Here is a 27,779-nt window from a genome sequence, read left to right on the forward strand (position 1 = left end):
TGACTCTCTGCCCTTGTAGGACCACAGGAGAATGAGGGCAGCAGAAGACCGGAACACAATAGCATCAAATGTGCAACAGTCACTGTGATCTGTCCATTAAAGTGGACCGACCGCTGGGAGTTGAGTGACTGGAGACATGATTGGGGGGTTAAATGGTGTTGTGATAGCTGAGGTTCTTGCATTGTCTGTATCAAATAGCAGATGAAATTACATTGATCAATTGAATGTTATGTTTATATTATGTTTCTTGTGGGTCTGGAATAAAGGTTCAATGCATGATGCATGAATACTTCAGACACTATTAAATTACTAAATAATCTGCTGCTGTACACAGGACAGACTTAATGTTCTGTATTTTGAAGAGGAGGGTTGATAAAGGAGAATGGTACTTAGCGGGAAGTGCTCAACAGGTGTACTAAAAAGGAAGGCACAGGAGGTACAAAAGGTACTAAGACGTATGATACATTGTAGCTGTTTGAGGTGTAGGTTACTAAAGGGGAGGGCTACTAGAAGTGTAGGGGCACTAAAGAAGTTTGGTGCTTGAGGTATAGGGTAATGAAGGGTAATGGGGGGGGGGGGGTACTATAGGTATAAGGTTTTTTGAACACAGACCATTTGAAAAATGTGAGAAGGAAACTAGAATACACAGAGAACACCCACACAGAGACAAGAAGAACATGTAAACTCAGCATAACAAAGAAACAGATTCAAAGCCTGGTCTCCGGAACTGTGAAGTAACGCCAGCCCCTGCTGTGCCATCACATTTGCCATTGCACTTCCCACAAATGCAGACAAAGCTGAGACAGAGAAAGAAATGATGTTCGAAACCATCAGATCAATACGGACTGAAAAACTCAGTCGTCTTCAACAGAAGTAGTCTTGAGAGGAGAGATCCTCAGAGAACAAAAAAATTGCCCTTTTGTGTAATTTCTAGTGCTGTGCTCTCTCAGTTGGGGTATCCAGAAAGGAAAATGACCACCACTGCAAGTGTATGTAAAAACAAGCTGACAGAAATGGCCAATATTTTTTTCCCCATTGTTCTCTTTTCACTTCAACGCCTGTAACTCTGGAGTGTGACCATGTATAATTGGAATGTCATTCTTCTGAGCACTAAACCACAGCAGTCTGTTAGCAAATGATTCACATGTTCACTGTACAACTTCCCTTTACAGGTAGGTCAGCATACAAGCTGTGTCAAAGTCAAATGAAATTGAAATACAATCAGAGGAGAAAAAAATCAAGTTTATTAGATATGTTAAAAGGGCAGACACATCCACACACACACACACGCACACACACACAAACCATATAAACTCTACAGTGATTTTTCAGTGAGGGCTAGTGCAGACAGTCTCCATGTCTCTCTTGCAGCAACGAGAACCTCGGTGGAGCTGACCTTTTTTAGAGAGCCCTCTTAAAAGGCATCTAATGTAGGTCCCTTTGCCGAGAAACTAGTACTTCACCTTCAGTACTTCACCTTCTACTTATCCTTTAACATTTGTGTCTAATCAGTGTTTGAAAATCATATGTAAACTTCATATATTCAGCAAAAAAAAAATTGCATGAACGCAAAAATGAACCCCATGGGAAGCATTTAGCCTGATGTGCTGAGCACACTGTAATTAAATGGCCCTTATAAGTCATATTTTTACATGTGTTGTCCAACCATATGCTCCCTGGAGTTTTTTTTTGCTCTGATTGAACAGCTCTACATTTGTTTTCACTATGGGCGGACCACACCATGGAGCCGAGTTGGAATATTTATTGCACACAGTAAGAGCAGTTCTCAGGGAGGGATGAAATTCTGTGGTTGCTGTATCGGGGGTTGTAGAATTCGGTGACACAGGCTTGGAGGCCTGGCTGATGATTCACAGGCACAGAGACATCAGTGCCAGGGATTGACAGAGAGGAGCTGGGAGCCAGGGTAGAGATAGGAGGTAGAGTGCAGGACACACACACACACACACACACAGACACACACACACACACACACACACACATATACTGAACTGAGTGAAATCAGCAATTGTTCTTCCCTTGCTTCAAAAGTTAATCATCTCTTATTAATCCCAGCCAGTGAGCTGTGGTTCTAGTGAAAGCCAGAAGCATTGCAATACAAGGGGATATTTGGGTTGGAGATGACATTCTCACTGTTTGAGAGCAGAAGCCCCAGCCTTCCTGTTGGTCAGCGATGTCTGGGACATGAGGTTTCTGTATCTGTGCATACAGCTTAGCCTACGGGCCCCCTCTGTTTCCCTGAGTAATCATGACTGTTCTGTCAGCCCTGAGATCTCAGTTTAACCATGTCACTTGTGAGATGTGGGCTCAAACCCAGAGGCACCCCTGGGCTCAGAAATGTTTTATTTCTGATGGCAGAGTGGGGCTTCATGAACCCCAAAACAGCGGCAGCTATCACGTGTGTTCAGTGACTCACTGATACGTAGAAATCATAGTGTCTTGCTAAAGAGATCAGTCTTTTGATTGTTCATCATAGTCAGTGGCTAACAGCACATGTTAGCACTCCATTATGATGTCCATGAAGCCTCTCTCCTACATCTCTACTTGTTACCTCCTCAGAGTTCCACACCCAACAAGAATGTAAATCAGTTAATCAATTCACATAAATAAGTGGTCTGAGTTCCTTGTGCTTTGAAGATGGGCATATAGAGGGCAAACATTGTTGTGTGCCTTACAGTTCTACATAAATTTAAAGTCATTCTTCAAAATGTTTTATTATTGCTGTGCTGCAGGTAAATATATAGCACCGGGCTTGTCTAGAATGGCAAAATGTGTTTTAGTGAACAGAGGTGCGGCTAATTCACTTGGACTGCTTTGTCTCGGTCGCGGTTGGTGTTTCCATAACAAGTCTGGGAGCCAGAAAGGCCCTAAGCTCCAAGAGATTACAGATCATGAGAACGGGAAATAAAAGTGCGAGTGTGACATTCTCTGCAGAAATCTGTGCATTTTCAGAGCAGCAGAACACCATGGGGGTGAAAGAGACCGCAGTCCCCTCGCTGCGGGGTACCGCTCTCCACCTTCATTGTCCTCTGTGGGATTCACAAACAGCTCTCCTGTTTTTTTTATTTTTTATCTTCCCTCCCCTTGTTTTAAATGAACCTCTCAACGCCTCACCCTCATATTTTCTGGATTTGCATTTCAGACGGCTCCCGCTTTTCCATTGGCCTGCGGAGGCGTCCGGTTTGGCTCGGCGGGGCAGTGCTCCGCGTTACAGCCGCGCGGCTCCAGCCTTGGAAAAACAATGCGCCATCTGCAGTCCCCTCCCGGTTTGCTTTTGTGCGCCGTTCCGTCCTCATGAATCTCTGGACCCCAGTCCTGCTAGGACACTCCCAACTGGAAACACGCATGAGTTGGCGTTTTCTTTTTTTTTTCTCACTCCCCTCCTCTGAAAGACCTCCCACTAAGTGCTATGTAAGCTGTTCTGGGCCTCTGGGCCTTCGACAGAGGGACTACGCATCCCCGGTCACTGAAAGTATGCAGAATCCATTTGTCTACCTGCTCCAGACACACAGCAAGAATTTATAATGTGCAAGACCTACTTTAAAGTCATTGCCGCATCCAGTGAGTGTGTGGACTAGCATGGCTGTTTTCCACATTCATTACAAAGGCATTTACCTTACTTACTACAGTTTCAAAGGCATGGGGTGACAAAGGCATGGGGAACATGAATGCAATTTAAACTAGTAATATGATTTATAAGCAAAAATCTTTAAGCACTATAACTTAAGCTAATATACAGCAAACACTTTATTATGGGGCAAATTAATGTAGAAAATGCCCAAGGTTTTTGAGAGGTAAATCAGTAAGTGGTAGTTTCCTCCTTAAATCCAATTAAATAATATTAATATCACACTGAAATTATTTCAAATAAATTCAAATAGGTAATCATTGCCACCACAATCTACATGGTATTACCCTTTGACAAATCTCTTTGCAGTGAATTTTCAGACTGTTTTATGGATGATCAATGCCCATTCAACTCTTTTTCAGGGTGCTCATTGAGTTTTGAAAAGAAAGACTCTGTCCATAAGATGTCTTTGAATCCACAGATTATGCAGTACTGTATTTTGCAGATTCATGCTCCTTCTCTCCCCCATTCATTAGTGAACTTTTGCAAGCACAATGCCACACTGAACCCCAGCTGTTGGTCTATTATTCATTTTCCTTTTGCAGTGACATTTTCATCTCTGGTTGTGACTCGGCTGGCTTGGTGTGCTGTTTGGAGTGTGTTCACAGCTATGGATCATTACTCTGTTGCTTGGGGAATTGCCCAAAAAAGAACATTAAAAAGAATTTAGTAGGCCAATCTCTGTAAACCAAAAAATATCTAGTTCATGCATGCATTTTAATTCTTAATAAGCTCCCCATTTATCCCATCTACCACTTACTTTCATACACTTGGTAAATTTGATCTGTAGCTCCAATTCTACACATGAGCAGTAATAATTATTATGTAGAATTATATGAAAAGTAATGAATTCAGGCTGGGAACAAACAGTATTCCAAGAAGGTATCAATGTCAATATCTGGTGTCATATTTGTTCCCGAAAAAGCTGAGTGTGCACTAACAAAGGATTGACGCAAAGTGACAGTGGCATAACAGTGTTAGCGCATCGCGGTGTCTCCAAGCTTTGTGTCTATTGCAGTGTTATGTGGAGCAGGGTTTTCTCGTCAATACAGGTAAATATAAAAAATGATTAAGAAACATATGAAAAATGATGCTCCTATGACTTAGGTACGCATAGACGTTCTTGAGGGTGAAAACTGCACATGAAGCGCGTTACTGTTCAGCTCCCTTGAGCAGGGATGCTCTTTCCCCCTTATGCAGTATTAATGGACACCTCACTGATTTATGGCACTGGAGGGAATTGAACTGTACATGGAGGAGAGGCAGAACTGAAACTGAAGGCGTTTCATGTCACGCCACACTGGAGTGCTCTATGCATCTTTGATTGAAAGTAAACACTACACCATACACAAAGCAGTTTCACCTGTTCACTCCTACTCGATTTGCCCATCAGCGTAATCATTCTCTCTACCGGCAGATTGGACGCGTCGTCTCTGGTCGAACTCCATCGATTCGCGCCAAAAGCAGCATCGGCTATACTTTGCCTCCAGAGGTCACTTAGTGAAGCGCCCGCAGGAAAAATGAGCCACTGTTCCACCGCGTCCCTTCAAGCGCAGTATCCATGACTTCTGTTTCTTGGGTGTTGGCGTCATCATCCCCGTCCTCGTCCCCAGGGCTTCCAAAGCAGCGAATCTAGTCCCCTGCATCGGTTTATTAATTCCTCATAATGAGAACTCGCACTGAGAGTTGGCATCTCAACTGCCTTTTTTTATTAATCATTTCCAGGGTCCTGCCGTGTTTGATTAAACAGGAAGCATTAACTCACTGGGAGATAAAGCCATGGGGGAAATGAAGGAAGAAGGTATATTGGGGTGAGAAAATTCGGGGTTTGGGGAATATTGTATGAGTAACAATTGTTTTTCCTGGTTTCATAGGCTATTCTGAGGTGGCCAAATTCTTCCATGCATGCTGATGGCAGAACGTGAAATCAAAGGGACTCTCTAACAGTCATTATACCACCGACAACAATGGAAAGGATACAAGCCATTGTGCAGATGGGAAGCTCATCAGCCGACCGCGTCCTTGCACTGGAAACAAACAGCTGTGTCAAAGAATAATTTGCTCAATACCTCTGATAACAATGAACTTTTAAACCATGACTTTGGATTGTAAAAATGATGTAAAAGTACGTTTTAAAGCGTGAAACATCCCATTTAAAAAGGAAATAAAACCTAATTTCTTAGTTTGGTCTAATTTCTTGGTTTGATGACTTAGAAGTAGTAGAAATACCATTAGCAAGCTAAAAGAAATACATATAGGCCTAACCTATCCCATAGCTACAGCAGACGCATTAAACAAGTGAGGTAATTTTCTTAGGATGGCACTTCTGGATAGGGCAGTTTGCAGAGTAAAATGGTTACATTTCAAAAGGCATCTATATTTAGCAACACTACCAGCCTATTATAAATATGTATGTTGTTTTTATTTAGTTACTGTCTTTTCCATATGGGGTTTAATGTTTTCTACTACTTAATAGATAAAGGCTCCTAAAGGCCTTTGCTGTAGGAGATATCATGACCCTCTGCTTCACAGTCCCGTGCTGATGTGATTTCACTGTGCTGATGTGATGCATTTTAATTACACACAGTATCTCAATTTCTCTGCTGGGACCGGGGCTTTGGAAGGACGTTATAGCAGAGCAATTAAGGACGTCCGCGCATAGGTAAGGGATCCATCTCGCAGAGAAACGACAAATTGACCGCGGTAAACATTCTGCCTCATCAGCTGCTGCGGCCCCTCAGTTGCGGAGCGGGACGCGGCACACGATCCATCAGCGGATCGCCGTCTGCCGAACGCGGCCGTTCTAATCTGGCCCCTGTTTGTCAACACTTCCCGTTTCCCCGCGACACAGCGACAGCACGTCCCCTCGTCGCAAGCGGGGAAGAGACAAGGAGGCTGATAAACGGGCGTCTGGCTGTAGCAATGAACCGGGAGGGAAATGCACAAACCATTCCGTCAAGTGTCACATTAGAGAAGCCCTTTCTCTTTGGCGCTGTTGCTTTATTTTCTACATCTTCAATCCGCTCATTTGAGCTACATTATACCGCATAATTTCATAAAAAGACAAAATTCTCAGGCTACATCCATTCACAAATTTGGCCTGGACTGAATAAAACAGACAGAGAGAAACACATGCTTTCTGGTCAATTATCACAGTGATGAAATTAAGTATATCAGACTTTTTACAGCAGCCAGAAAATACAAAATCTGATTTTTCCACTGCAGCCAGCATTAACATTGTAATTTACTTTGTCAACATAAGGTCTGAGGCAGTTGGTTACTTGAACATAGAGGGTTGGGCAGCCTGGGGAAAGTAAGGACATGCAGATTAATGAAATGGTCTCATGAAATGGGAGACCATTATTGGCACAGATTAATCCAATTTGAATCGCATAATCTCTCAGAGACAAGACGGAGAGAATAATGATTATCTGAGTCTTAAAAGGCACTTGATGCGAGAGGACGTCCCCCTAATTGAGCACGGGGGCTGCAGAAGATGAAACGCCGCCGCGGTCCCATCGTTCGATCGGTCTACGCGTCCTCGTACAGGACCTCGTCGATGTGAATGTCGTTGTCATCCACCGGGACCTCCTTGCAGATCTGCTCCTTGAAGGCCAGGCCGATGGTGTAGGGCTTGCCTTTGGGGTGCCTCATGCACCGCTCCAGGTAGGTGTCATAGAATCCTTTACCTCGACCCAGACGGTTCCCGCTCTTGTCGAAGCCCAAGCCGGGCATCAGGATGAGATCCAGACCTCCTGTGCAGGACAGAGAGGGGAAAACAAGGCGACAGTGAGTGCGTCATGAGGGTGGATCTGTGAGGATGGCCTGTTCTCTCCTCCGCGCCTCTGGGTCACCAGCCTCTCCTCTGCCATCCCAGATAAATGTGCAGATTACAGTGAAAACAGGTGACATCAGCATAAAAAATAAAATTGCAAACCTTTGGTCCCAGGGCCCAAAAGCATTTATAAAGGCGTGATATCAACAATTCTGCTGTGCGGGACTCCGGCTGACTGGAGCAAGTGCCGAATTTAATATGAGGTGCTAATTCACCTGACTGCCAATTCAGCTTGAAATTTATAAGCATGAATTTAAGACTCCCCCTGGTGGCTCTCGGAGCTCAGTCTGAGATTGTGTTTTTACAAAGTTTCAGCTAAATTCATGGATCATTGACTTAGCACCTCATATCAAATTTAACCCTTAGTATCAATTTTCAGGATGGCACTATGAGCAATCAGCTGTACAAAGTTCAATATTCTGAGGGAATGACCACTGGAATTCCAGTAGTCAATATAAATGAAAAATAAAAACAGAGGAGACAAAATGGGTTCTAACATTTGTATTTATATCAGCTTTACTCTTCTACAAAATTGGCTAAGAGCTCCTGAGTTAATTTAAACATTGTTCATTTCTCAGAGCAGTGGGCTACCACCCACTCTGTCTTCTAGATCACCTTAAATCACCTCCTCCCTGAGGGTTGGGGTCACCTGTTAATAACTGACATTTCACTTGTTTAAGACAGTTAAGGATGTCTCAGTAGCCTTCAACTGTTTGAAAGAAAGTCCTCTCTAAACTAAATGTGCTGTGTTTCCATTTGCCTGCAATGAACGTCACATGTCTATGATTGGCCTACAAACATGACAAAGGGTGTCTGCACCAATCAGTAAACATTGTTTTATGTGCAAAGAGGACTGGACTTATTTCTGTTATTGGCAATTCAAACAAACTGCAAAGTGGTTGGGCCTAAATTCTCATTTACAGTGTTAATGTCACAGATATTAACAGATTTACTTTTTCTAAAAGTATATGTTTTGCCTTTAAGCTCTCATTGAAATTGAAGACCAGGCTACCTTGATGATACCTAACTTGATGACATAATCCGCTATAATACCAACTATACCATTTTGATCATAACACCTAAATACCTTTCAGAAAAGAATCCCTTGATTTAAGATGGTATGGAAGTAGTTTGGCAGTGCTGTCAGAGTGTTAGGGGTGTGCTAAAATCCAATTTGCTGAAATCCAATTTCAGGTGTGAATGACCAAGACTTAGGATATTTTTCATTTTTGAGTTCTATTTAACTTTGATTTAAATCTTGACCACTCATCTGAAATGTACTGTATTATAAATTTGCAGGATTGGAAAGGCTGTTGCAGATGTAATTGACCCTTTCACTTCTAAATGTATATTTTTAAGCATATCTTTAAATGTACTGTATGTATGTTAAAAGCCATACCAACCGATGAATTACAATAGTACAGATCCAGCAGTAGAGACAAACAATCAAGAAATGCTTTTCATCATTATGAATTATGATAGTGACTTGAACAGATATAGCATATTTCATGTGAGAATCTCAAGGGCTTTAGAGAGATGGAGAATAACTCAATGATTCTCAACACTATATTCAGTGAAGTCTTAATGTAATGCATGAAACGCATGAAATAATTGTGATTAATTCTTTATTATACCTCATTCACAACTGGTTTTTAATGAGAAAGTTACCCCTTCCTACCTCTCACTGCAAGAGCCCTCTTATGATTTCAAAGGCTGACAATTGTCTTGAGCATGCTTTTGACATTCATATATCTCTATTAAAGAGAAGGATACACATTTCTAATACTACCACTGGGTTGTAACTGAGCATAGTGCTCTATAGCCTTACCTCATTGCTTTCAAGAATATTGAAGCAGTTTCATTCAAACATGCATTTAAACATGAAGGTCACTTAGCAGTAATTGTCCCTATAGTCCTTCAGGTAGCCTTGGATACTGCAGATCTTTCTCATTTCAATCTGCGCTTGCATTATGCGCATTTCAACCATAAATAACCTACCTATTTTCACTGATAGTGCTCTTCTAAGTAATGGATTTCACAACCATAAACATAACACTTATTAGCCACTATAAATAATGTCTGTAGCATCGTTTCAACGGCACATCTATGTACCGCATAGCGAACCGTAGCAAAGCTACGTTACGTAACAAAGCTGAGCTGGAGACACGTATACACTTTTATTTCCTAACAGTTGCTACCTGTATGTTCAGATACAAACCATGTTCTAGTACACTGTAATGTAATGAAAATGAGACATCCCTGTCTTGCTGCAAGCAATATTGTGGTAGGTTTGACATCACAACGTCTAAAACCAGTTCATGACCTGCAGAGCTACACAAAACAGCTTTCCAGTCCCATTCAAAAATCAAATCTCAACATCTCAAAACTGAACATCCTGAAGATCCCACATCTGTCTTACATTTAGTGGACAGGCCTCCCTACTAACAATTTGTTCCAGCCACTGTAGGTGGCACCAAGTCTGTAATGGTACCATAGTTCTAAAGTGGGATATTGCCAGTATTCATATGTACTGGCGTTCTGCAGTTGAGTCACATTAAATGTAATCCATTCCGGAATTATCAGTCTGATCCTTTAAACCAAGCGGAAGGTAAAAGTGTGACGGCAGCAATAAGCAGAGGTTTTACTGCACTGGAGCACTTCTAAATTTACCGAGGATCCTATTGTTTGCTCCACTCTTCGTTAAGAACTTTTTTGAAACGGATTGCATTAATTCTAGCTCCACAGTGAACTAAATAATAAAAATCAGCAGTTTGGTTTCGAGCCTATGGTGCTGGTCCAATCCTAGGAAACCTCTTTTTTTTTCTCTCCTGAATGGCACTGCCTGTATATCAGCCTTGGCTGTGGTGTTCTCCGCTCCCAAATGGCCAAATGGGCCTCTGTGAAGAAAATGAAAACGCCTTGAAGACTCTATTCGGTTCCCCCAGCCAGCAGCCGCTCTTACAGGTAACATGTTACAGGAGTTCTCTCTGTCCCCAGAGGGCTGAGACAGGCCTCTCATGAGGGCTTTGCAGAGCGACTCGTTTTCAGATATCATAACATTTCTTATCCCTAGCACAAATCTACAGCTTCACTCTTCACATTTTGCCGGAAATTTGGTGTAGCTGCAGTGACAGAAATACGTACTGAATCAGTTTTTCCCAGCTTTCTGTGATTTTGTTTTCTCATTTCAAATACAGGATATATAGTATTATAGGATTATACTTCAAAGAGTTGCACAAAGCTAGTAAATTCAGTTTAGCCTTAGTGACTCTCACCTCTTTCTAACATATTAAATGTATATAGACCAGTTCTACATGACACATTATGAAGAATCCATATGTTGTTTTCACGAACTACTCAAGCCTTTCACATCAATACATATGCTACCGTTTGCAGCAATATTACAGTCAACAGCAGGTTTTGCAGAGTGTGTTACATAACTGGTTCATGCACTGCTCAGACAGGACCTGGCTCACTTCCAATTTAGCAGAGGCCATAAAACTGTGATAGACCATGAGGATAGGATCTGGTCCCACTGCGAGTGACTGACTTTGGTTCTCAAGGCTAGACTGGATGTTAAGTATTACTGCGCTGCAACTCAAGACCTTAAACCGTGACCTTAAACGATCAGACAGCCCGGGATGTGTTACTGCAGAGACTAAATGATGTTTCGTGTTCCTTTCCCTCATCACCGACACCCGCTGGCAGGCAATGACCAGCTCAGCATTTAGTAGCCCATTCATCCATCTTATTGCCCTATGTCCGTGTGGAACGCTCGTCGCAAATCTCTCCTGACCTTTTCCCTCTCAGCACAGACACATCTTCCGTTGCTATGAAGTAACGCCCTGTCTTTCAGCCACTGAACAATATGCAAATTAACAGGCACAAGTGCCCACTGGCGAGAGAAGCGCCCTGTCCTCTAAGAGTCCCATGCTGTGCGGGCAGACTCAGAAAGGCTCTTCAGTGAAGACATGAGGGGATGGAGGAACAAAGCAAGGGCACTCTCACAGTTACTACTCACTGTCTAACCTGGCGTACAACAAACCCTTCCCTGTGCAACACATCCCGCCCACACCCCCCAACCCCCCCCCCCGGTGCCTTTAATCTCTGGGCAATGCTGGCTCTGCAGGGGAAAAGGCTATAACAATGACATAGCGGTTCCCAGCAGAGAGCACAGGTTGTGGTGGCTGGTTCAAGATAACCTGCACTCAAATTCTGTACAAGTCCTCCTCTCTGGCCAGGCAGGCCAAACTTGGCAAGTTAAACCTCACGTCTCCACCTCACATAAAAACACAGTCACCAACAAATCACTGTAAGCCAACAAAAGGAACACCCATGGGGAAAAGAGAGAGACAGAAAGATAGATAGATAAACAGAGTATTATGCACACTGAAGCCTTGTGTTCTGTTTTTCCCCCACCATGGACCTTGTTAGCCGAGCTATGCGTTTGCCAGCTAGCCAATGAACTCGTGAGACAGATCAGCTGATGTATGGTGTGGAAGTGCTGAGATATGGGGTTCTGCCTTCCTTCGTCAGCCCATCTCCCTCAGGCCCCGGCCGCTTCCGTGCAAAGTGTTTAAATGAGGATGAAGAAGGCTTTGTGCCTGTTCAATCAGCACACCAGCACTACAAAGCAGTAACCACCACTGTAAAGGCTCACACCTCATGCTGAAGACAGCCGAGCTTCCACATTTCCATTTTTCATGAGGGCGCTGAGAGTTTGATGATGCTAATTTTCTCATCTATATTGCCGTTGGAGACGGGGAGCAGAGATAAACTAGCTGCAACCCCTCTGATGTTTGTTCTTGCAGTGAGAGAGGTGGTGCCCCTGACCAATAACGCTTTGAATGAATTGAGATTATCAGGTAACAAACTGGGGCTTGAGTGGTGTCACAGAGCAAGCTCTTAATGTGTGAATTCTCCCAAAGCAAATAAGCGCTCATTGGCATTTATGTAAGAATGTAGGTGAGTCAAAAACACTACTGCCAGGAAGTAGGAACAGATTTAGCAGCAGTCCATGTCCAAACTTTTGTGAATTGAAACAACTCAAAATTTAAAAAAAATGAATGGAGGAGAGGAGAAAGGCTGTGGGATTAGAGCAGATCTACTGCACCCTGAAGTCAACTGCGTTTTCATTATCTTCAGATAAACCCAAAAAAAAAAACAGCGGTGGCCAGCTCCGAACAGGTCTAGACATAAGCTTTCCCCAGATACAGCACCACTTCTTTATCCCTTAAAGGTTAACAAAAAGCCCCTTTCAAGCAAGGATAAAGAGAATCTTGGAGGAATACCTTTGTCCTTCCTTAACACAGTCTTTCTGTGTCGACATCAGCATGCTATTCACTCAAAGTTTTCAAAGTAACCCAAACAACAGGTGATGTTACCATGGAATACATTCAAGAACTGCATTAAATATCTCTAATAGAGGACACATAATGCTTGCACATGCAAATTCATAATATAATAAATCTCCTTTGGTAGCAAGATAGATCATAATATTTTCCTCTTCTTGTTTAAATTAATTTGAAGAGGACCACTTATGTGCCTTATTAAAAATAATCAGAATTGAGAAACCTCACTGTGGACTCAATTTTGTTATTTACCTCATAGAAAAAAATCTCCTTTCAGATTATTTTATTATTCATGGTCATTATAACTCTGAGCAAATGCAACACTCAGACTACACAGGCACTTCTCCAATTGCTCCAGTAGGACATGGTCAATGCCAGATAATTTCTGCCTTACTGTTGGCACAGTAATACAGCGCCACCTTCTGGTTGTACCTTGATCATGCATTGCTCTCTGACATTGAGTACTGTTGCCTTTGCACTATTTGGGATCTGTTCCATCAAACCACTTATGCCTTACCGTTATAAGACAAATTTATACAAGCATAACAGTTTTCACAAGTTACACGATTTTCATTCACTTAAGCAATGGCCAAATCCATAGTGTTGTGTAAGATGAGATATGATAAGAGATGGCTGACGTGTTTTATATGTAGCATTCTAATATGATTTTAGGCTTCCTGCCTCTTCCCTCCCAGACAATTTCCTCTCATTTTTCACAAAGACTATATCCCATTGAGGGCAACACAAGAGAATGGGGCAGGCCTTGCAACCCAAAGGCTGAGGTTCAATTCCCTAAGTGGGGCGCCGTTGTTGTGACTTTGAGCAAGGTACTTAACCCAGATTGCCCCAGTAAATATCCCGAGGTATAAAATGATGAGGTGCTGGCTATGTAAGTCACTCTAGATGCAGAGAGCCTGCTGAGCAAATAATGTGAATGTAATGAACATCTTGAGCAAAGTGCAGCAGCGTACTTGCTGTGGTGGTTCCCAGAGCAGTGCGCCAGAGAGCAGCAGCAGCTTGAAGGCTTACCTGTGGCCAATGCCTCCTCTCTCACCTCGTCGTCTCCAGGCTGCCGTATGTTCCAGGATGTGATGGGCAGAGACTGGATGTCCTTGGCCTCAGCCAGGCTCAGCATGTCCATGTGGCTGCTGTTGGTCAGGTATTTGGGGATGAAGCACTCCTTGCCCCTTCTAAACATGTCCTCTATGATCTCCTCTGTGCGGACCTCGTCATTCATGCTGAGGAACACCGCTATTCTCCGAGAGCTCTCATATTTGGGATGCTTGAGTAGCTAATTAGACAGAGGGAGAAAGAAACTTGATTACAGCCATTTCTTCTTTTCTGAAAATAAACAAATTAGAGGTTAATGGTAAATACATTCATTTGCTGTCTACACCTTTACATTTCCTAATATTGCCCCCTAAAGCAACTGGCGTCAAAAGTCAATACCTATAATTAAAATAAGCTGTGGGGTAGGGTAGGACAGTGGTCTGTCAAACCTGTCGTCGATATAGTTCAATTTTATTAGGCTATTCCAAACACAGAGATACTCCGCAGCCAACTGCTTCTGAAAATAGACTCTTTCTTCCTGTTCAATGGTCAAGCGATTAATATTCACTCTCCGAGCTTTCCAAACTGAATTGGACCTTTTGTGTAGTGAAGATAGTGTGGTCCACGCTACTTGCCGTCCCTGCAAACTATCAATGATAGAGGTTTGGATCCGGACTGTGTACAAGCATTCCACAACCGCGTGTCACTAGAGGGCACTGCAAATCTTTCGTATTTGTTTCGAAGCAAGCTAGGTCGGCAACTGCTGTGGGTGCAAAGGGTAGATAGCTTGTTAGCTTGCTCAAATGTTTACAATGGCAGTATGTCCTCAATGTCCTGCCAAAGTAGTCAGGCACTTTAATGCCTTGAATTAAAACAAAGTATTTTTCAAAAGAAGAAGCAATGGGATACTTTATTAACCGTTGGGAATAAAGCCATTGGTTACAAACATTCACGAATGCATACATTTAGCTAAATGTGTATGTTACATTTAATATGTATGCAGTGCGGTATACAGTCCAGTTCTGTGCGTCAGCGGCTGTATCAAATGGACCTTCATTTAAGAGTCGTTCGCGAGCCTTACCAGTATCGAGTCCTAGCTAGCAGCTATTGATTTTCGCTTTCGTCCCATCTGAAAATTACGACTAAGTCTATCAGTGCAATCATTGAGCTTCCGTGACGACGCATTTTACAGCGTATTTCAATCTACCTTTTGCGTAACGACATGAGATTGACGGAGTTTCTCCTGGTCCCCGAGCGCCGCAACTCGTTTCTTTATTTCTTTTCTCAAAGCCTGCTTGGCTGCACGTAAGGCGGCCATACTAGAGATTGTTTTCTGTGCAAGATTTTATCTCACGTGGTCCCCCGACTGCACTCTGCGACGGCTGCACTGTACACTGCCAATGGGAAAATGACGCTGCATGGCCTTTGAATGGGCTAATTAAACATCTGGTTTGGTTTCGCAATTATAAATACGTCCGAGCTAATAACTGAACAATTTAGGACTCGCTACGTTTTATCATAGAGATATAAATGTAGCAATACATTCATTTAGTTTTCACTCGAGAAACTGTCAAAGAATTAGTCGCCTTGAGGCAACAGACGATCTGCTTTTGTTTCCGTAAACGTCAGATTTTGTAAAACGTGCCTAAACTTTGCGTGTGTGTGTGTTTTATAAAAACACTTGCTATATTGAATTCTCCCTCATTCAGGCAGACACACACACACACACACACACACTAGTCCTGCCCGCTTGACAGTTATTTCGAGTTTAAACTGTTGCATGGATATAACATGTAGGCTATACCATATTAGAACTTGTAAGAATACTTCTATAATGATTACACATAACACCAGTTTATGTTATCTTGAAGACCACGAAGAAATAGCTACCATATAGCCTACCTTCACGTTATCTATTATTAAATACTAAAATGAGACGTGCCGTTTACATGAATTCTTGTGCTGGGATGTGAGTCCTTGGATTTTCAAGGATTCTGAAATTCCCAAATTCTCAAATTCCCTCTGGAATGGTCCCAAAAACAATTGCACGTCCTTTTATTGAAAATAGTGTTTATTCAAAAAAATTGACTCGGTTGAAAAGATGTGGTAGTATGATTGTGAGGTGATAGTGAGATGGTATTATGCTTGTTTTTAAAATGTATACTTTGCTTTTCATTAGCTGGGCGCATCAGGAAGTTTGCTTGCTGGCTAGGCAGCTAGCCATGTATTTTCTCTCGATGTTGATCACTAAGTAAAAGAGCATGTCGCACATGCAAAATAGCATAAAGTGGGGGCAAATTATAAATTTAACTCAGCTACAATTATGAAAGCGATAGGATATTTGGTATCATTTTTCTTTAGACTGTAGACTAAAGGAGATTTCTGAGGTGGGATAAATCCGTTGAGTGCATTCAGATAGTATTTTCCTTAAAATAAAAGTGCCATGTTTTATTGAGGGAATGTATCATCAAAATACCAACACTGTCCCTTTAAGTTGTTCAGGGACTCCCGTACAAGGCTTTTTAAAGGTTTCCTCTTTCCTCAACCTACCTTTTTACTAAGAAAAGTTCTCAGTATGATTGACGTGATTATTCTTCAATGGTAAAAGACATGGGTGTGGTATGCAATAGATACAGCCAATGAAAATAAGGTAGGCGTTTCGTTTCCTCTGTTGGTAGCTCTTAGCTTTTTTAGTGTATGTCGTCGAGTTGAATTTGATAGCGAGAGAAAGGAAGAGAGGAGTTGAAAGGGGGAATCTGGGGACGAATTTGTCGGTAGGTTTGATATCAAAGTAGCGTTTAGTGATTCTTTTTAAATATTAATCGTCGAGTCTATGTTGTCGCAAAAATGCCCATTCCTTTAGGTTCATTTAGCTGTCATTATGTTTAACTTAACGATGCAGACGGGAGAACAAAAGAACACCGCTGAGACAGGAAATAAGGGGATGTTTAGCTAGCTAGCAGTCTAGCTAACACTAGTTAGTGCTGCCTAGTTTGTCAAGCTCTTTTCTTGTAGTTCTGTTTAAATTCAAAAAGAGTGAGTTAGAAATGTATGCATGAATGTCGGTGGCTGACTGTTAAACGTCCGAGGCTCGCCAGAAGATTATCTTTACCTGGCAAGGTTATCTGTTTGGTTATTTACATTTAGGTAACGTTATATCTAGCTGTCTTCAGTACATCTGTTTGTTTGTTGCTAGCTTGTGTCCTAGCTTGTTGTTGAAAAACTTAGCTAGCGAGCTAGTTTCAAATTTGTCTTCTGAATGAATCTTACAGTTCAGTTTGGTGGATGGGGGAGGGGGGGTCTCTTTCTTTAGTATAACTTGGGTAACGTTAGCAAGCTGGCTACCATTAGCTAGCCAGTTTGCTAAGTATCGGCTCTTCAGCTAGTTAGCTCCTTAGCTAACTGGAGTAGTTAGCCATGTCAATTCAACGCCCAGACCAGGAAATTGTTTGGAAGTAGTCACTTTTGTAAAAAAAAAAAAAATAAATAATAATAATAATAATCAAGTGTACGTTCCCAAAGAAATCTTTTAGGTGCGAAGGCCAAACAATACACTCATTATCGAGGTCACGGTTAGCTAACACCTGACTTCTGAAAGAAAATGTCGTGACAAAGTGGGTGGAAAGATGGGGTAGATGCGAGTCTTCTGTTGGTTTGTCAAATGCCAAGTGTGCGCTGCCGTTGGAGGCGAATAATTACTTAACGAGCCTGCTAACCTATGCTTCACGACAGCTCTTGGCTAAACTTATTTCCGTGTCAGTTACTTCATTAAGAGCTAACATTTTGAAAATGTGGAATAACAGCTATAATTTCACCTGTTTAGAAAGCGATTATTTAACTATGTAGCTATCTGTGTTTTCTTTCTTTTCTTTTTCTTTTTTCAAACTTTTTTCTTTTACTGTTCTTAGAGTAAAAGTAAGTTTTTACTCTAAGTAAGTTGCCAGGTTTGATAAGGAAACCTTTCTTTGTAGCTAACTACCTAGCAGGTAGCATGTTATTGCAGTTGCAGTTTAGGCTAGCCAGTAGTCATGTAACGTTTTTGAGGTGAAAGAACAAAAGCGTTTTAAGCAGGCCTCCGCCAAGCTAAACTGCTTGTCTGGTGACCTTATGCATGGTTAAACATTTTTTATCAGCCAATATGCATGCAGACAAAATATTGAATACTGTACATTTTGGGAAAAGTTTGTTTAAGCAATTACTAAAACAGTAGCCTTCCAGAAGTTATCTTTGTACAATTGTAAAAATACCGTAAATTTGTTTAAAGAAGGGGTGTTGAAGTGAATTCCTGGAGGCATGCAGTGGCCAAGAGATCTGTTTAACATGGTCTGAAATTCTGTTTAATGTAGGCCAACCTCACAGGCGGGCTTGTCACTGCATTGCAAGCATAGGCTGAGTATTGGGTGCTGTGATCAAACTAAATAGGAATTGGAATAAGGAAGTCGCAGATTTTTTCCTTCATCCACATGATTCCTTCATAAAAGTATTGACACTTGCATATATCCAAAATATCCCCGTCAGGACACCTACAAGGAAATGTCAAGCTTTCAAGAACACCTGCTGAGTACTATGAAAGTAGGGTGCTTTGTTCTCAAAGACATTAAGGATATTTTAAATTTCTTAATTTTTTTTTTAATTCCATTGTGGAGAGCAGTTCAGTGAGTTGCCTTTCTGAGGGTCCTTGTTTCATCTGGGTATAGAAAAAAGCACTAGTTGCTTCCTGTCAAAACTGGTCGTTTCAAAGTGTTGAACACAGGCAAGGTTTGCCTGCTGTGTACTATCTGATGACTTACACAAGGTTGGCATACATGCTAGATTCATATCTGTTTTGGCTCCTTTTTGCCTTTGCTGAAAGCATTTGTTTTTTTAAACACTAGAATGACAGTGGTGTATTGAGTGACGTGTTCAGTTTTGCCTTACATGCCCGCAAGCTCATAGAACCTGTTGAGGTGCAAAGTAGGCTTACTGAAGGCTTTGGGCCATCCCTGCGACATCTTTTTCATTTTATGACCATCTATAACCTTTCCCTTAGCCTGTCATGGTCTGGATAGTTATTTTACATCAATGGTGCCACATAGACTGGACAGTTAGCCATTATTAACTATGGTACATTGATTAGTCTGGCAGTTTAGGTTAGATGCTGATACACACTGATTCTCAATCCTGCTCCTAGGGGCCCCCTGCTCTGCACGTTTTCCATCTTTCCCTGCTCTACCTACCTGATCTCACCAGTGGCACTTTTGATTAGCTGAGCACACCTGATTTAATCAAGAGCATGCACACTAGTTTCAATCTGGTGTGTTTGGAGCAAGGATAGATAAAAGAGATGCAGGACAGTGGGCCACCAGGAGTAACACTGCGATTGATACACACAGGAACAGCAAGGTTCTTCAGCTTTGTGTTAGGACTCATGGTTATGCTTTTGTCATTGCTGAAAACATGCAATGGAAGACATGTAAAATACCATTTTAAGAATTAGAAATATACAGTTATTGACAAATGTTTTATGGAAGTTCTCTATAAGGAGTTTGTCAGCTTTAATGGGGTGTTTGGATACATTTGAACACTTAGATAGTCAGATGTTTTGAGGTAATCTGTAGACACAGTTTCCTCCACATCCACCAGTGATAAATCGCCATAAAGGCTTTAGATTAATTCCGTAGACAAGCCATTCAAGTGGGTCCCAAGGACCTCTCATTTGAGAGCCAGTGTTAAAAGGGCTTTTTAAAAGGGCTAAAATGTCGGGTACTACCCGAGAGCTGTGACGCTTAACCAATGTCGTGGTGGTTGTTAATCAATTTGAACAGTGGTGTAAGCTGTTTTGCTTACATAATACAAAAGGCCGCGGTAATCGTTCTGTAATTAATCTGGGAGATTTTATCTTGGAATTCTGCAGTGTGCAGAGAGATGGGGGGGTGGGGGTACTGTAAGCCCTGTGTGGATCGGCTGCAGATTTAGCAAACAGAATCAAACAGTCCACAACTAAAGAGCCGTGGTCTCTGGGGTAAGAGCTTTTTTCGAGATCACGACCCCGGCGAGGCGTGTTTTGTGAGGCCGGGGAGGCTTATGCCAAGGCTGCCCATGTGAGCCGTGAACAGTGTACAAGAGGATAAGTGCTCACTGTCACAGCGGCTGGCTGAATCCTGCCAGGGATCTCTGGGGGGTTGGAAACAGCAGCCTGGGTTGGAGCTCAGCACGGGAATCAAAATTAGCGTCTTGGAGAAGAAACATTCAGTCATGTGGCAGGAGCCACTTTCAAGTGTTCAAACGGCCTATTTTAACCAGTGGCTGTTTACATCAGTGTTGCGGCAGGCTTTGTCCTCCTTAAGATGACCCTGTTCAGCTGATCTAGAGATGATACAGTGCTGCACTGGGACATCCAGCTCTGCTGCCCGCTTTTCAGTTTACAGTGCTGCCATGTTGCTAGGCGTGTAATGCACTGCTGTGTGTCTTGCACTAATGCTTCCCCATTTAAGCCCAATGTGATATGATTGAAATGTAATAATATGCCAAATGCTATATAATGGTGTTAATATCTTAATGGAAAACTCTTAGGAGACACATACCCAGTAAACCTTTGATTTTTCTTTACGACGGCATTGATTAAAACAGGAATTTTGTTCAGTGAACATACTCTGGAAGTTCCTAGTCTCACACCAGTGACCTTAAGATGTGTCCTCTGAATACTGCCTTGGAAAAAAACAACAGTGTGTTTAATGTATCATAGATTGTGCTGTGTCTGCAACTGTGTGTCTGTGGAGTGTTTAGCATTCCAGTTGAGGTCCTCTAGCAGTGGAGCGCCGGATGGTTTGTGTTCCTTTGCATGTGCAATCCCACCCCAGGCAGAGAGGCTGTCAGGGTGACGGCATATTTTTCTCTCGCAGTTGTCAGGTTTGACACGGGCCGCAGCTGAGAGCGGCCGTCGCTTTAAAGGCATGCCATTGTGTTCCGCCGCTGACCTCCCCCAGTCTGTTACCATACAGCGTTGCCTCTGTTTCGGCCTGCCACCGAGCTCATTTGAATGACGTGAAATGTAGATCCATGTCTCTGATTAAGGACAGCCGGCCGTATAAATGCGTGCGCGCGGGCACGTTTTTCCTCGTCGGGTTTGAGGCCCCAATATGATTATCCTGGCTCCCCACACCCACTCCCTGTGTGTCAGTTCTTAGCTTTAATAAAGGCAGTCTTATTGTGCTTTGCACACGGTGCGGCTGAGGGGGCCGTTTTAAACGTGATATAAAGCACAGCGGGGCGTGTGGGGGTTTATGGCCTTGAGTGTAAACCCTGGTCTGAGGTCAGTGACTGTGTGCTCAGCTCAACGGAGGATGATGGTTTAATCGCTTCCTCATACCCAAAGAGGTTCTGTTGCATAGTTGGAGGAAAAACTAGGGTCACACTTTGAGCTCCCCTTTCAAAAAGTAGGTAGTGTAGAATTAGGATTCTTATTTTTATCAGCTCTTCTTATGTGGTGTCCCGTCCTGTTCACATAACAACATTGCCCTGAGTCCCCCTTTATCCCAAGAGGTATGTTTTCAAGGGCAATACGTTATACTTCAGTTGCATTGATGTCATCAGGTGGGTAGCAGTTCCTCTAGAGAGGATACAAGCTGCAGCTGTTAGCGACCGTTGACTGAAGCCGGGAAGTACTGCAGCCAAACAGCATTCTCCCATGGGCCACACAAGACTTACACAAAGGACAAATTCTGAATGTAGCATGCTAGCGTTCTGAGTGTTCTTCCAATGTAGGTGTGCGTGAGTCTCGTGTGGTCAGGCTGCTATGCGAGAAACACCGCGTGATATGCTCTAGCTCTCCCCCAACCCAGAGAGAAGATGACGGTGTTTTGCCGTGTCGGAGGATGTGCTGCCCCCACTTTCCGATTACATGCACTGTCACATCGCGATAGAGATCAGTGCATTAACAGATAAGCTGGCTGGGTTAAGCCATACCGCCTTAACTGGGTTCTCTTTCCACTTTTACCCTGTAAACCCTCTGAAATGCGTGGCTGGCTGGTGGGCTCATCTGTGTTTGCAGTAAAAACTACACATGCAGGCAATTGCTTAGTCAAGTGATTCCCAAAGGGTGTTTGGGTCAAGCGACACAGGTGTGCATTTGGGTAAACGTTAAGATGTTTGTCCCAGCCTTGTTGAGCAGTTAAATATGGATGTCATGGATGCAGGTGATCTTGTCACGTATGGGTAGGTCTAGCCCATTCCCTGATTTCCTGTGTAAACCACAACCCATTTTCCACCTAGTAAGTGAGGTTTGTGAATGCCATGGTGGGGAGGGGGGAAGTGCAGATTTAGTTTTCAGATTAAGTCTTTCCACTGCAGTGAGCTGAAAACCTGGGCTAGATTTGAGAGGTAGGTGAGTGCTGTGGAAGTTTGTCTGAACACTCCTTCTCCTTCTCTAAACATTGACTTGAGTCTCGGCGCTTGAGCCTGCGCTCTGCATAAGACGCTCATTTTTACAGCCTGTCTGGGCTGCTGAAGCCCACGGCGCAGTACAACAATGCTCTGGTGATGAGCTATTTTTGTCCCGGTATGAAAGCACTCTGACATTTCACAGCAACACCTGGAGAAATGAGTCTATTTGCTCCTGTCGTTAGCCGACGTGACATGCATGAATGTACTTTTTTTTTTTTTTTTTTTTTTTTTTTTAATGCAAGTAGCTCTCAAATCTGTGTGTTCTCCCTGAGTTTTAAGGTACTGTTGTGAAAACTAATTGGTGGTTGGTCATTCTGTGCTGGAAAAGCATTTTGTTTATGGCACCTTAGTGCCAAAACCAGCAAGAAGCTAAGCACCTGTGTAGTACCAACTGGCAACAAGGACTTATTGGGGCAGTGTCAGTTTTCTCTTTACTCATAGCTATTTAAGGCAGTTTAGACGTGGCCTTTTTGCTGCTGTGATCATTGTAGGTTTTCCTTGGCAGAACAGATGCAACTAATAACTCTGTTTTGGGCTTCAACAGGAGGGACATGGCTCAAGAGACGAACCAGACACAAGTGCCCCTGCTCTGTGTCACGGGATGCGGCTTTTATGGCAACCCTCGTACCAACGGAATGTGTTCAGTCTGCTATAAGGACTCCCTACAGAGACAGAATAGCAATGGGAGAGTCACCCCTCCAGGTGAGTGTATGTGCAGACAGTACCTTTCAACAGGTCCAGATTTACACCCTTATGGAAGTGTCCTTGATAACACATGTAAGTCTGCTGTTAGTGCCAGCTAAAGTGCTTTTCCTTCACAGAACAGTTCCACTGAAAGTATGTGAATGCCTTTGATTACTTGCTCAAAATGTTTTTGTGCATTTTGGACCTTTGTGAAAGTGCACAGCAGCTAGCTCCAGGCTGACAGTCCTCAATCCATTGAATGAGTGTATTTCTTGCGCTTTAAAAAAAGTAGACCTTTCTGCAGATGCCAGGGCCAAACATCTTCCCCAATCAAAGCAGGCCTGAAGCTCCCCTTGCTCCTCAAGACCTCGTCACCGGCCCCCTTCAGAGGGCAAAGAGAGACTGCGTGACTAATAGGAGTGTGATTCCTCTCTCGTTGCAGCATCCTCCAATGTCAGCAGCATAGGAGAGTCTCTACCCACCCAGTGCACTGAGAGCAGCCCTGTGGAGGCACCGTCAGCGTCATCCCAAACGACCACGCAGCTGGAACAGTGCAGGTATCCCGTGTGTTCAGGGGATTGAGTCAGAGCTGCACGTCAAGTTTCTTCCTGTTTCTTCCCATAGCAATGAATCTGACCCCCTTGCTGAAATTAGTTTGGGAGTATATCACCATATGAAGCAGCCCTCAATCAGCTGCTTTCCCAAATCTTTTTCACGCAGTAACATCTCTGCAGGATCTCTCCTGTATAACTGTCCCACGCAGTGCTGCTGAGGGGTTTGAGAGTTCTCTGGAGTTTCCTCACTAATGGAGTTGAAACAGTTTTCTGTCTTTCCATATTAAGCCCCAGCTGTCATATTCTCACACACACCCACTAATATCAGCCTCCCAGAAAATCTGACTGTCTTGCACACATGTGTTTGTGGCATAATGTGAACTGTAGTTGCACTCCATTAAAGGAAACATGATTGTGTAAACCTTATCTATATTTTGATTGTATGAGTAAGACTGTTAGAACACTATAGTGTCTTTCTGTCTTTTAGCTATTCATTTTAATGTGGTGCAGTAGATTTGTGATGAATTTCATAAGGAGCTGTGCAAAAATTGGCTAATCCTATTTAATACAGATGCCTTTGTGCACAATTTAAAGGTAGGCTTCACCCAAGCTGACAACCAAGAACTGAAATGTACCTGTAAACCATTTATCTGTTATGTGAAGTACCTGTTATGTACATGGCCATCCATGTTTTAAAGAGAACCCTCTGAATTGCTTTTAGTGTGGTCTCCAGCCAGACTCTGTTAAAGCAAGCGTCACGAAAACATTGTGAAGAGGAAGATTCAACGGGGGACAAAGTAGGAGTGAAAACAGGCGAATTGCAGGGTACCGTGTTTTCCAACTCAGCCTTGTCATTTTTTGTCGATAACCTGATGTAAGATCCACTTAACTGGCGCTTGCTCGGAGGAGTAGCTTGCTGGTGTATTGGGTGCTAAGAGACTCATGTTGAAACAGGCTGGGCTCACCAGTTCTGTGCGGGGGGTTATGTACACATGCTGCCATGGAAACGGCACCGCTGTGCCGGACGAGTTGATTTTGTGTGTGGCAGCTAGATGTCAAAACGAGCCAGAACCTGCTATCTACAGGCTAGCAACTGATGCAAGCAGGCTATGTGTACATACAAATGCAGGCTATGTGTACATGCTGCCATAGATGGAATTTCCTACAACAAAGTAGAACTTTAATAGCTATATATAAAATTACATCTTATAATGTGATATATAATTACATCTTATAATAATTATTACATTGTGTGTAAATTTTACAAGTGTAATGATGCACTCTTTTATACATGCATGCATAGTTTTTTTAATATTTTTAACTCTATAATTATAAATGTCTAATGTCAAGTGTTTTGTCTGATGGCTGCCCCCTTGTGGTGTCTGACAGGTACAGCTACTGGAATGAATGATGTCCTAACAGTAGCTGTATTTTGCCATGCCTGTTAATTGTATTTGAACCAGGATGGCAAAGCAGTCATTGTGTGAACAGGGTTTTGGTGAAGGTTGCCAGTTCTCTGGTAATTTGTGCTATATCAGGCATTATAGTTTAGTTCACTAAGCAGGAACTGTATTTTTGTTACCAAAGGACAACCACATTCCTGTATTTTTTTTTGTAATGCGAGTGTGCAAGAGAAGTGCATTATGGACCAGCTAGATACGTCTGGAAGATCAGGTTCTCTTAGCAAAGCCAAAAGGCCCGTCTGTACGAAATTCAGACAGACAATGGAAAGCTGCATGAAAGTGCTCAGCTAGTGTATGGAAGGTGTGTGAATTGCACCCAGAATAGTTGCCCTTAGCAGAGCGGTGACGGCTTGGCCCTGCTCTCCAGTGTGCCCTAGTTTCGTCTCCCCAATAGATGGATAGCTCCATCTCTTCTATTGTTTTCCTGCCAAGTTCAGTTAAGGTTGTTACTGCAAAAAATATGTAAAAATGTTTATTTTGTTTAGGAGGAAAATAAGACAACTGATGAAAAAAATACAGTGAAAATGGTTAGTAATTTAAGATTTCGTATCTTCTAATGTTTTGACACAGCTTCTCCCAGTGCAGGAGCATCCCTTGTTCATTAAAGATTCATCAACCAGTTGGTGTAATTTCATGGTTTCACTTTTAACTTGTACTTTCACGCTCCTGTAGAGTGTTTATTCATGGTAATGATGGAGGTCTAGACCGGAGGGGAAACTGGCTGGGGAAATTACAGAATTGGTGTTTGTCTTTGCCAGCTGTTTTCAAATGCTGTTCACTGTGTCTCAGACCTGCGAGGCGTTCCTTCCGTGTGGAAAAGCACATGTAGTGATTGTGTGTCTGCCTCTCGTTGCAGCTGCGGCGTCGAGCGACTCGGACAGGGCGTCGGTAGGTGGACAGGACCGGTCTCCTGACAAACCCAAACAGAAGAAGAACCGCTGCTTCTTGTGCCGTAAGAAAGTGGGCCTCACAGGTATGCCCCCGACTCGCATGCCTTTCTTACCGTGTCACTTTTGTATCATGGTCAGTGGTTTCCTCCAGCTTAGCGCGAGTTTTTTAGGAGTCCATTGGGTCTTTCCTGTAGACCAAACCACAGGTCTGGCAACAAAATAATGTGAGAGGGTGACATAAAAGAATTGACAACAGTGGCCTTTGGTTTAGGAAATGTGAAGCACACGGTGACCCTGCATTCACTTTGTAACATCCCCTTTTTGGGTTACAGTGGTCTGCATTTTAGTATCGTGAGTACAGACAATGTAAGTTCAGTTTGCATTCCTCAGGTACTCATAACTGAAGGTTCAGCCACTTATTGTGGCTGTTGGTCAATCAGATTGCAAAATGGCATGACTAATCTGAAAGGTGCAAGAGTTACAAAGTGTCGTTGCAGTTTTATTTTAGGCTGAAAGTGAATCTGGGTTAGTTCTGAGCAAATTAGCTGAGCTGTAGGTTTGAAGTAATTTGCATCTGTTTTACCGAATTAGGTTTTCTAGTTTCTCTACCTCTCAGCCTCAGATCTCATGGGCACCATTGCCAAGTATTTTGTAGCAGTTCTGTGTATTGAATTCACCCCAGGTGCACTGCATCAGCTTTCTAATACCCAGCTCAGTTAATCACAGAAAATGAAATGGGAGAGCATTTGAAATGATGGATAAAATGCACAGGAAAATCATTCAAAGTAAGCTATAGATTGCTAGTGTCTACAGATGATAAACTCCAGTACTGTCTGGGATGATTTCAAATTAATATGGGACTGTTTGCAGCCTTTCACGAATGTGATCATCACTTTTAATATCCTGCTTGTGTTACAGGCTTTGACTGCAGATGTGGAAACGTGTTTTGTGGCATGCATCGATACTCCGACATTCACAGTTGCACCTTTGACTACAAGGCAGATGCTGCTGAGAAAATTAGAAAAGAAAACCCTGTAGTGGTTGGAGAAAAAATCCAGAAGATCTGAAGGGCACCATTTTGAAGTTTTTTTTTTTTTTTTCTTTTCAGAAATCAGTTTTGTTTCCTCATTATTTCCTTTATTTTAAATGGTTCCTGGGAATTGTGAGGAATGTACTCATCATAAATCCTTAAATCATGCATGGCACCTGGAAATACATCTTTGACAATTATTGAGCGTTTTCTTTGCAGACATTTGAATTCATTCTTTATTTTAAATGTCGTGGTTAGTAAAATTGAAGCGGACTATAGGTTTTGTACGAATTTATGCCGTTATTTTTTTTTCTTTTTTTCATACAGGGCCTTCATTGCATTTAGGTGAGATTATTAGGGGGATTTTCTGGTGTCTGAAATTGCATGTTGTACCCTTAAATTTTTTCCTTCTTTGTACTGTATGTAGTTTCTTCTAATAATTGAATGTATTCCTAGAAATATGGCTGATTTTGTTCTGCATTAACTGCAAAAAAGAGGGTTTCTAACGTACATTGGCATATTTGTGTATTTCCTCTTGTAACTTTTGTTTCATAATGTTTGTCATAATGAATCCTTTTGGAATGTATGAATTTGCAGTATAAAAGTTTGTATGTATGTTGTTTCTGAATGAAGTATAATAGCCAGTGTGAGTGTAGTCTTCTGAGTGGGCAAGAAAAGCTTGTATGCACTTCTTTGCTGCCTGTGACTTTCAGTGGGAGAGTATTGTTCTTTTATGAGAGTGTACAAATGAAGTATGACCTGAGATAATCGTGTTGTATTTATGTGACTTTATTCACTGTCTTAAGTTTGGTCTTAATAAAATTAAAACCAATTTTGCAAAGCGTTTTTGCGATG

General features: G+C 42.5%; 2 protein-coding genes across 5 annotated transcripts; one reads left to right on the forward strand and one right to left on the reverse strand.

The window, feature by feature from the left end:
• Window positions 1-6,631: 6,631 nt before the first annotated feature.
• On the reverse strand, window positions 6,632-15,859 carry mthfs (5,10-methenyltetrahydrofolate synthetase (5-formyltetrahydrofolate cyclo-ligase)). Of its 4 annotated transcripts, none has more exons than XM_036544110.1 (3): window positions 15,785-15,859; window positions 13,862-14,123; window positions 6,632-7,401 (listed from the first exon to the last, which is right to left on the reverse strand). In XM_036544110.1, exons 2-3 carry the CDS (start codon window positions 14,067-14,069, stop codon window positions 7,178-7,180), a joined length of 432 nt encoding a protein of 143 aa, XP_036400003.1. In that variant the 5' UTR covers window positions 14,070-14,123; window positions 15,785-15,859; the 3' UTR covers window positions 6,632-7,177. The 4 variants fall into 4 exon arrangements, with proteins under 4 accessions (XP_036400003.1, XP_036400002.1, XP_036400005.1 ...); XM_036544109.1 differs by lacking the exon at window positions 15,785-15,859 and adding an exon at window positions 15,090-15,278; XM_036544112.1 differs by lacking the exon at window positions 15,785-15,859 and adding an exon at window positions 14,964-15,036.
• A 722-nt stretch (window positions 15,860-16,581) lies between these two features.
• zfand6 (zinc finger, AN1-type domain 6) lies at window positions 16,582-27,754 on the forward strand. The gene is made up of 6 exons (XM_036543748.1): window positions 16,582-16,656; window positions 22,848-23,005; window positions 23,430-23,544; window positions 24,263-24,366; window positions 25,861-25,977; window positions 26,813-27,754. The coding sequence occupies exons 2-6, from the start codon at window positions 22,855-22,857 to the stop codon at window positions 26,959-26,961; spliced, it is 636 nt and encodes a 211-aa protein (XP_036399641.1). The 5' UTR covers window positions 16,582-16,656; window positions 22,848-22,854; the 3' UTR covers window positions 26,962-27,754.
• The last annotated feature ends 25 nt before the right edge of the window (window positions 27,755-27,779 follow it).

The sequence above is a fragment of the Megalops cyprinoides genome, chromosome 13 (genome assembly GCF_013368585.1).
Source record: "Megalops cyprinoides isolate fMegCyp1 chromosome 13, fMegCyp1.pri, whole genome shotgun sequence".
NCBI classification, from domain to species: Eukaryota; Metazoa; Chordata; class Actinopteri; order Elopiformes; family Megalopidae; genus Megalops; species Megalops cyprinoides.

What these genes read in the sequence shown, in the direction of transcription:
- mthfs (XM_036544109.1), bottom strand. Translation starts at nt 15,200, where the DNA reads ATGGCCGCCTTACGTGCAGCCAAGCAGGCTTTGAGAAAAGAAATAAAG. An exon ending in CTCATGTCGTTACGCAAAAG is followed by an intron (nt 14,124 to 15,089) that starts GTAGATTGAAAT and finishes CTGTCTAATTAG; the next exon opens with CTACTCAAGCATCCCAAATA. An exon ending in AGAGGAGGCATTGGCCACAG is followed by an intron (nt 7,402 to 13,861) that starts GTAAGCCTTCAA and finishes TGTCCTGCACAG; the next exon opens with GAGGTCTGGATCTCATCCTG.
- zfand6 (XM_036543748.1), top strand. Translation starts at nt 22,855, where the DNA reads ATGGCTCAAGAGACGAACCAGACACAAGTGCCCCTGCTCTGTGTCACG. An exon ending in TGGGAGAGTCACCCCTCCAG is followed by an intron (nt 23,006 to 23,429) that starts GTGAGTGTATGT and finishes CTCTCGTTGCAG; the next exon opens with CATCCTCCAATGTCAGCAGC. An exon ending in TAAGAAAGTGGGCCTCACAG is followed by an intron (nt 25,978 to 26,812) that starts GTATGCCCCCGA and finishes CTTGTGTTACAG; the next exon opens with GCTTTGACTGCAGATGTGGA.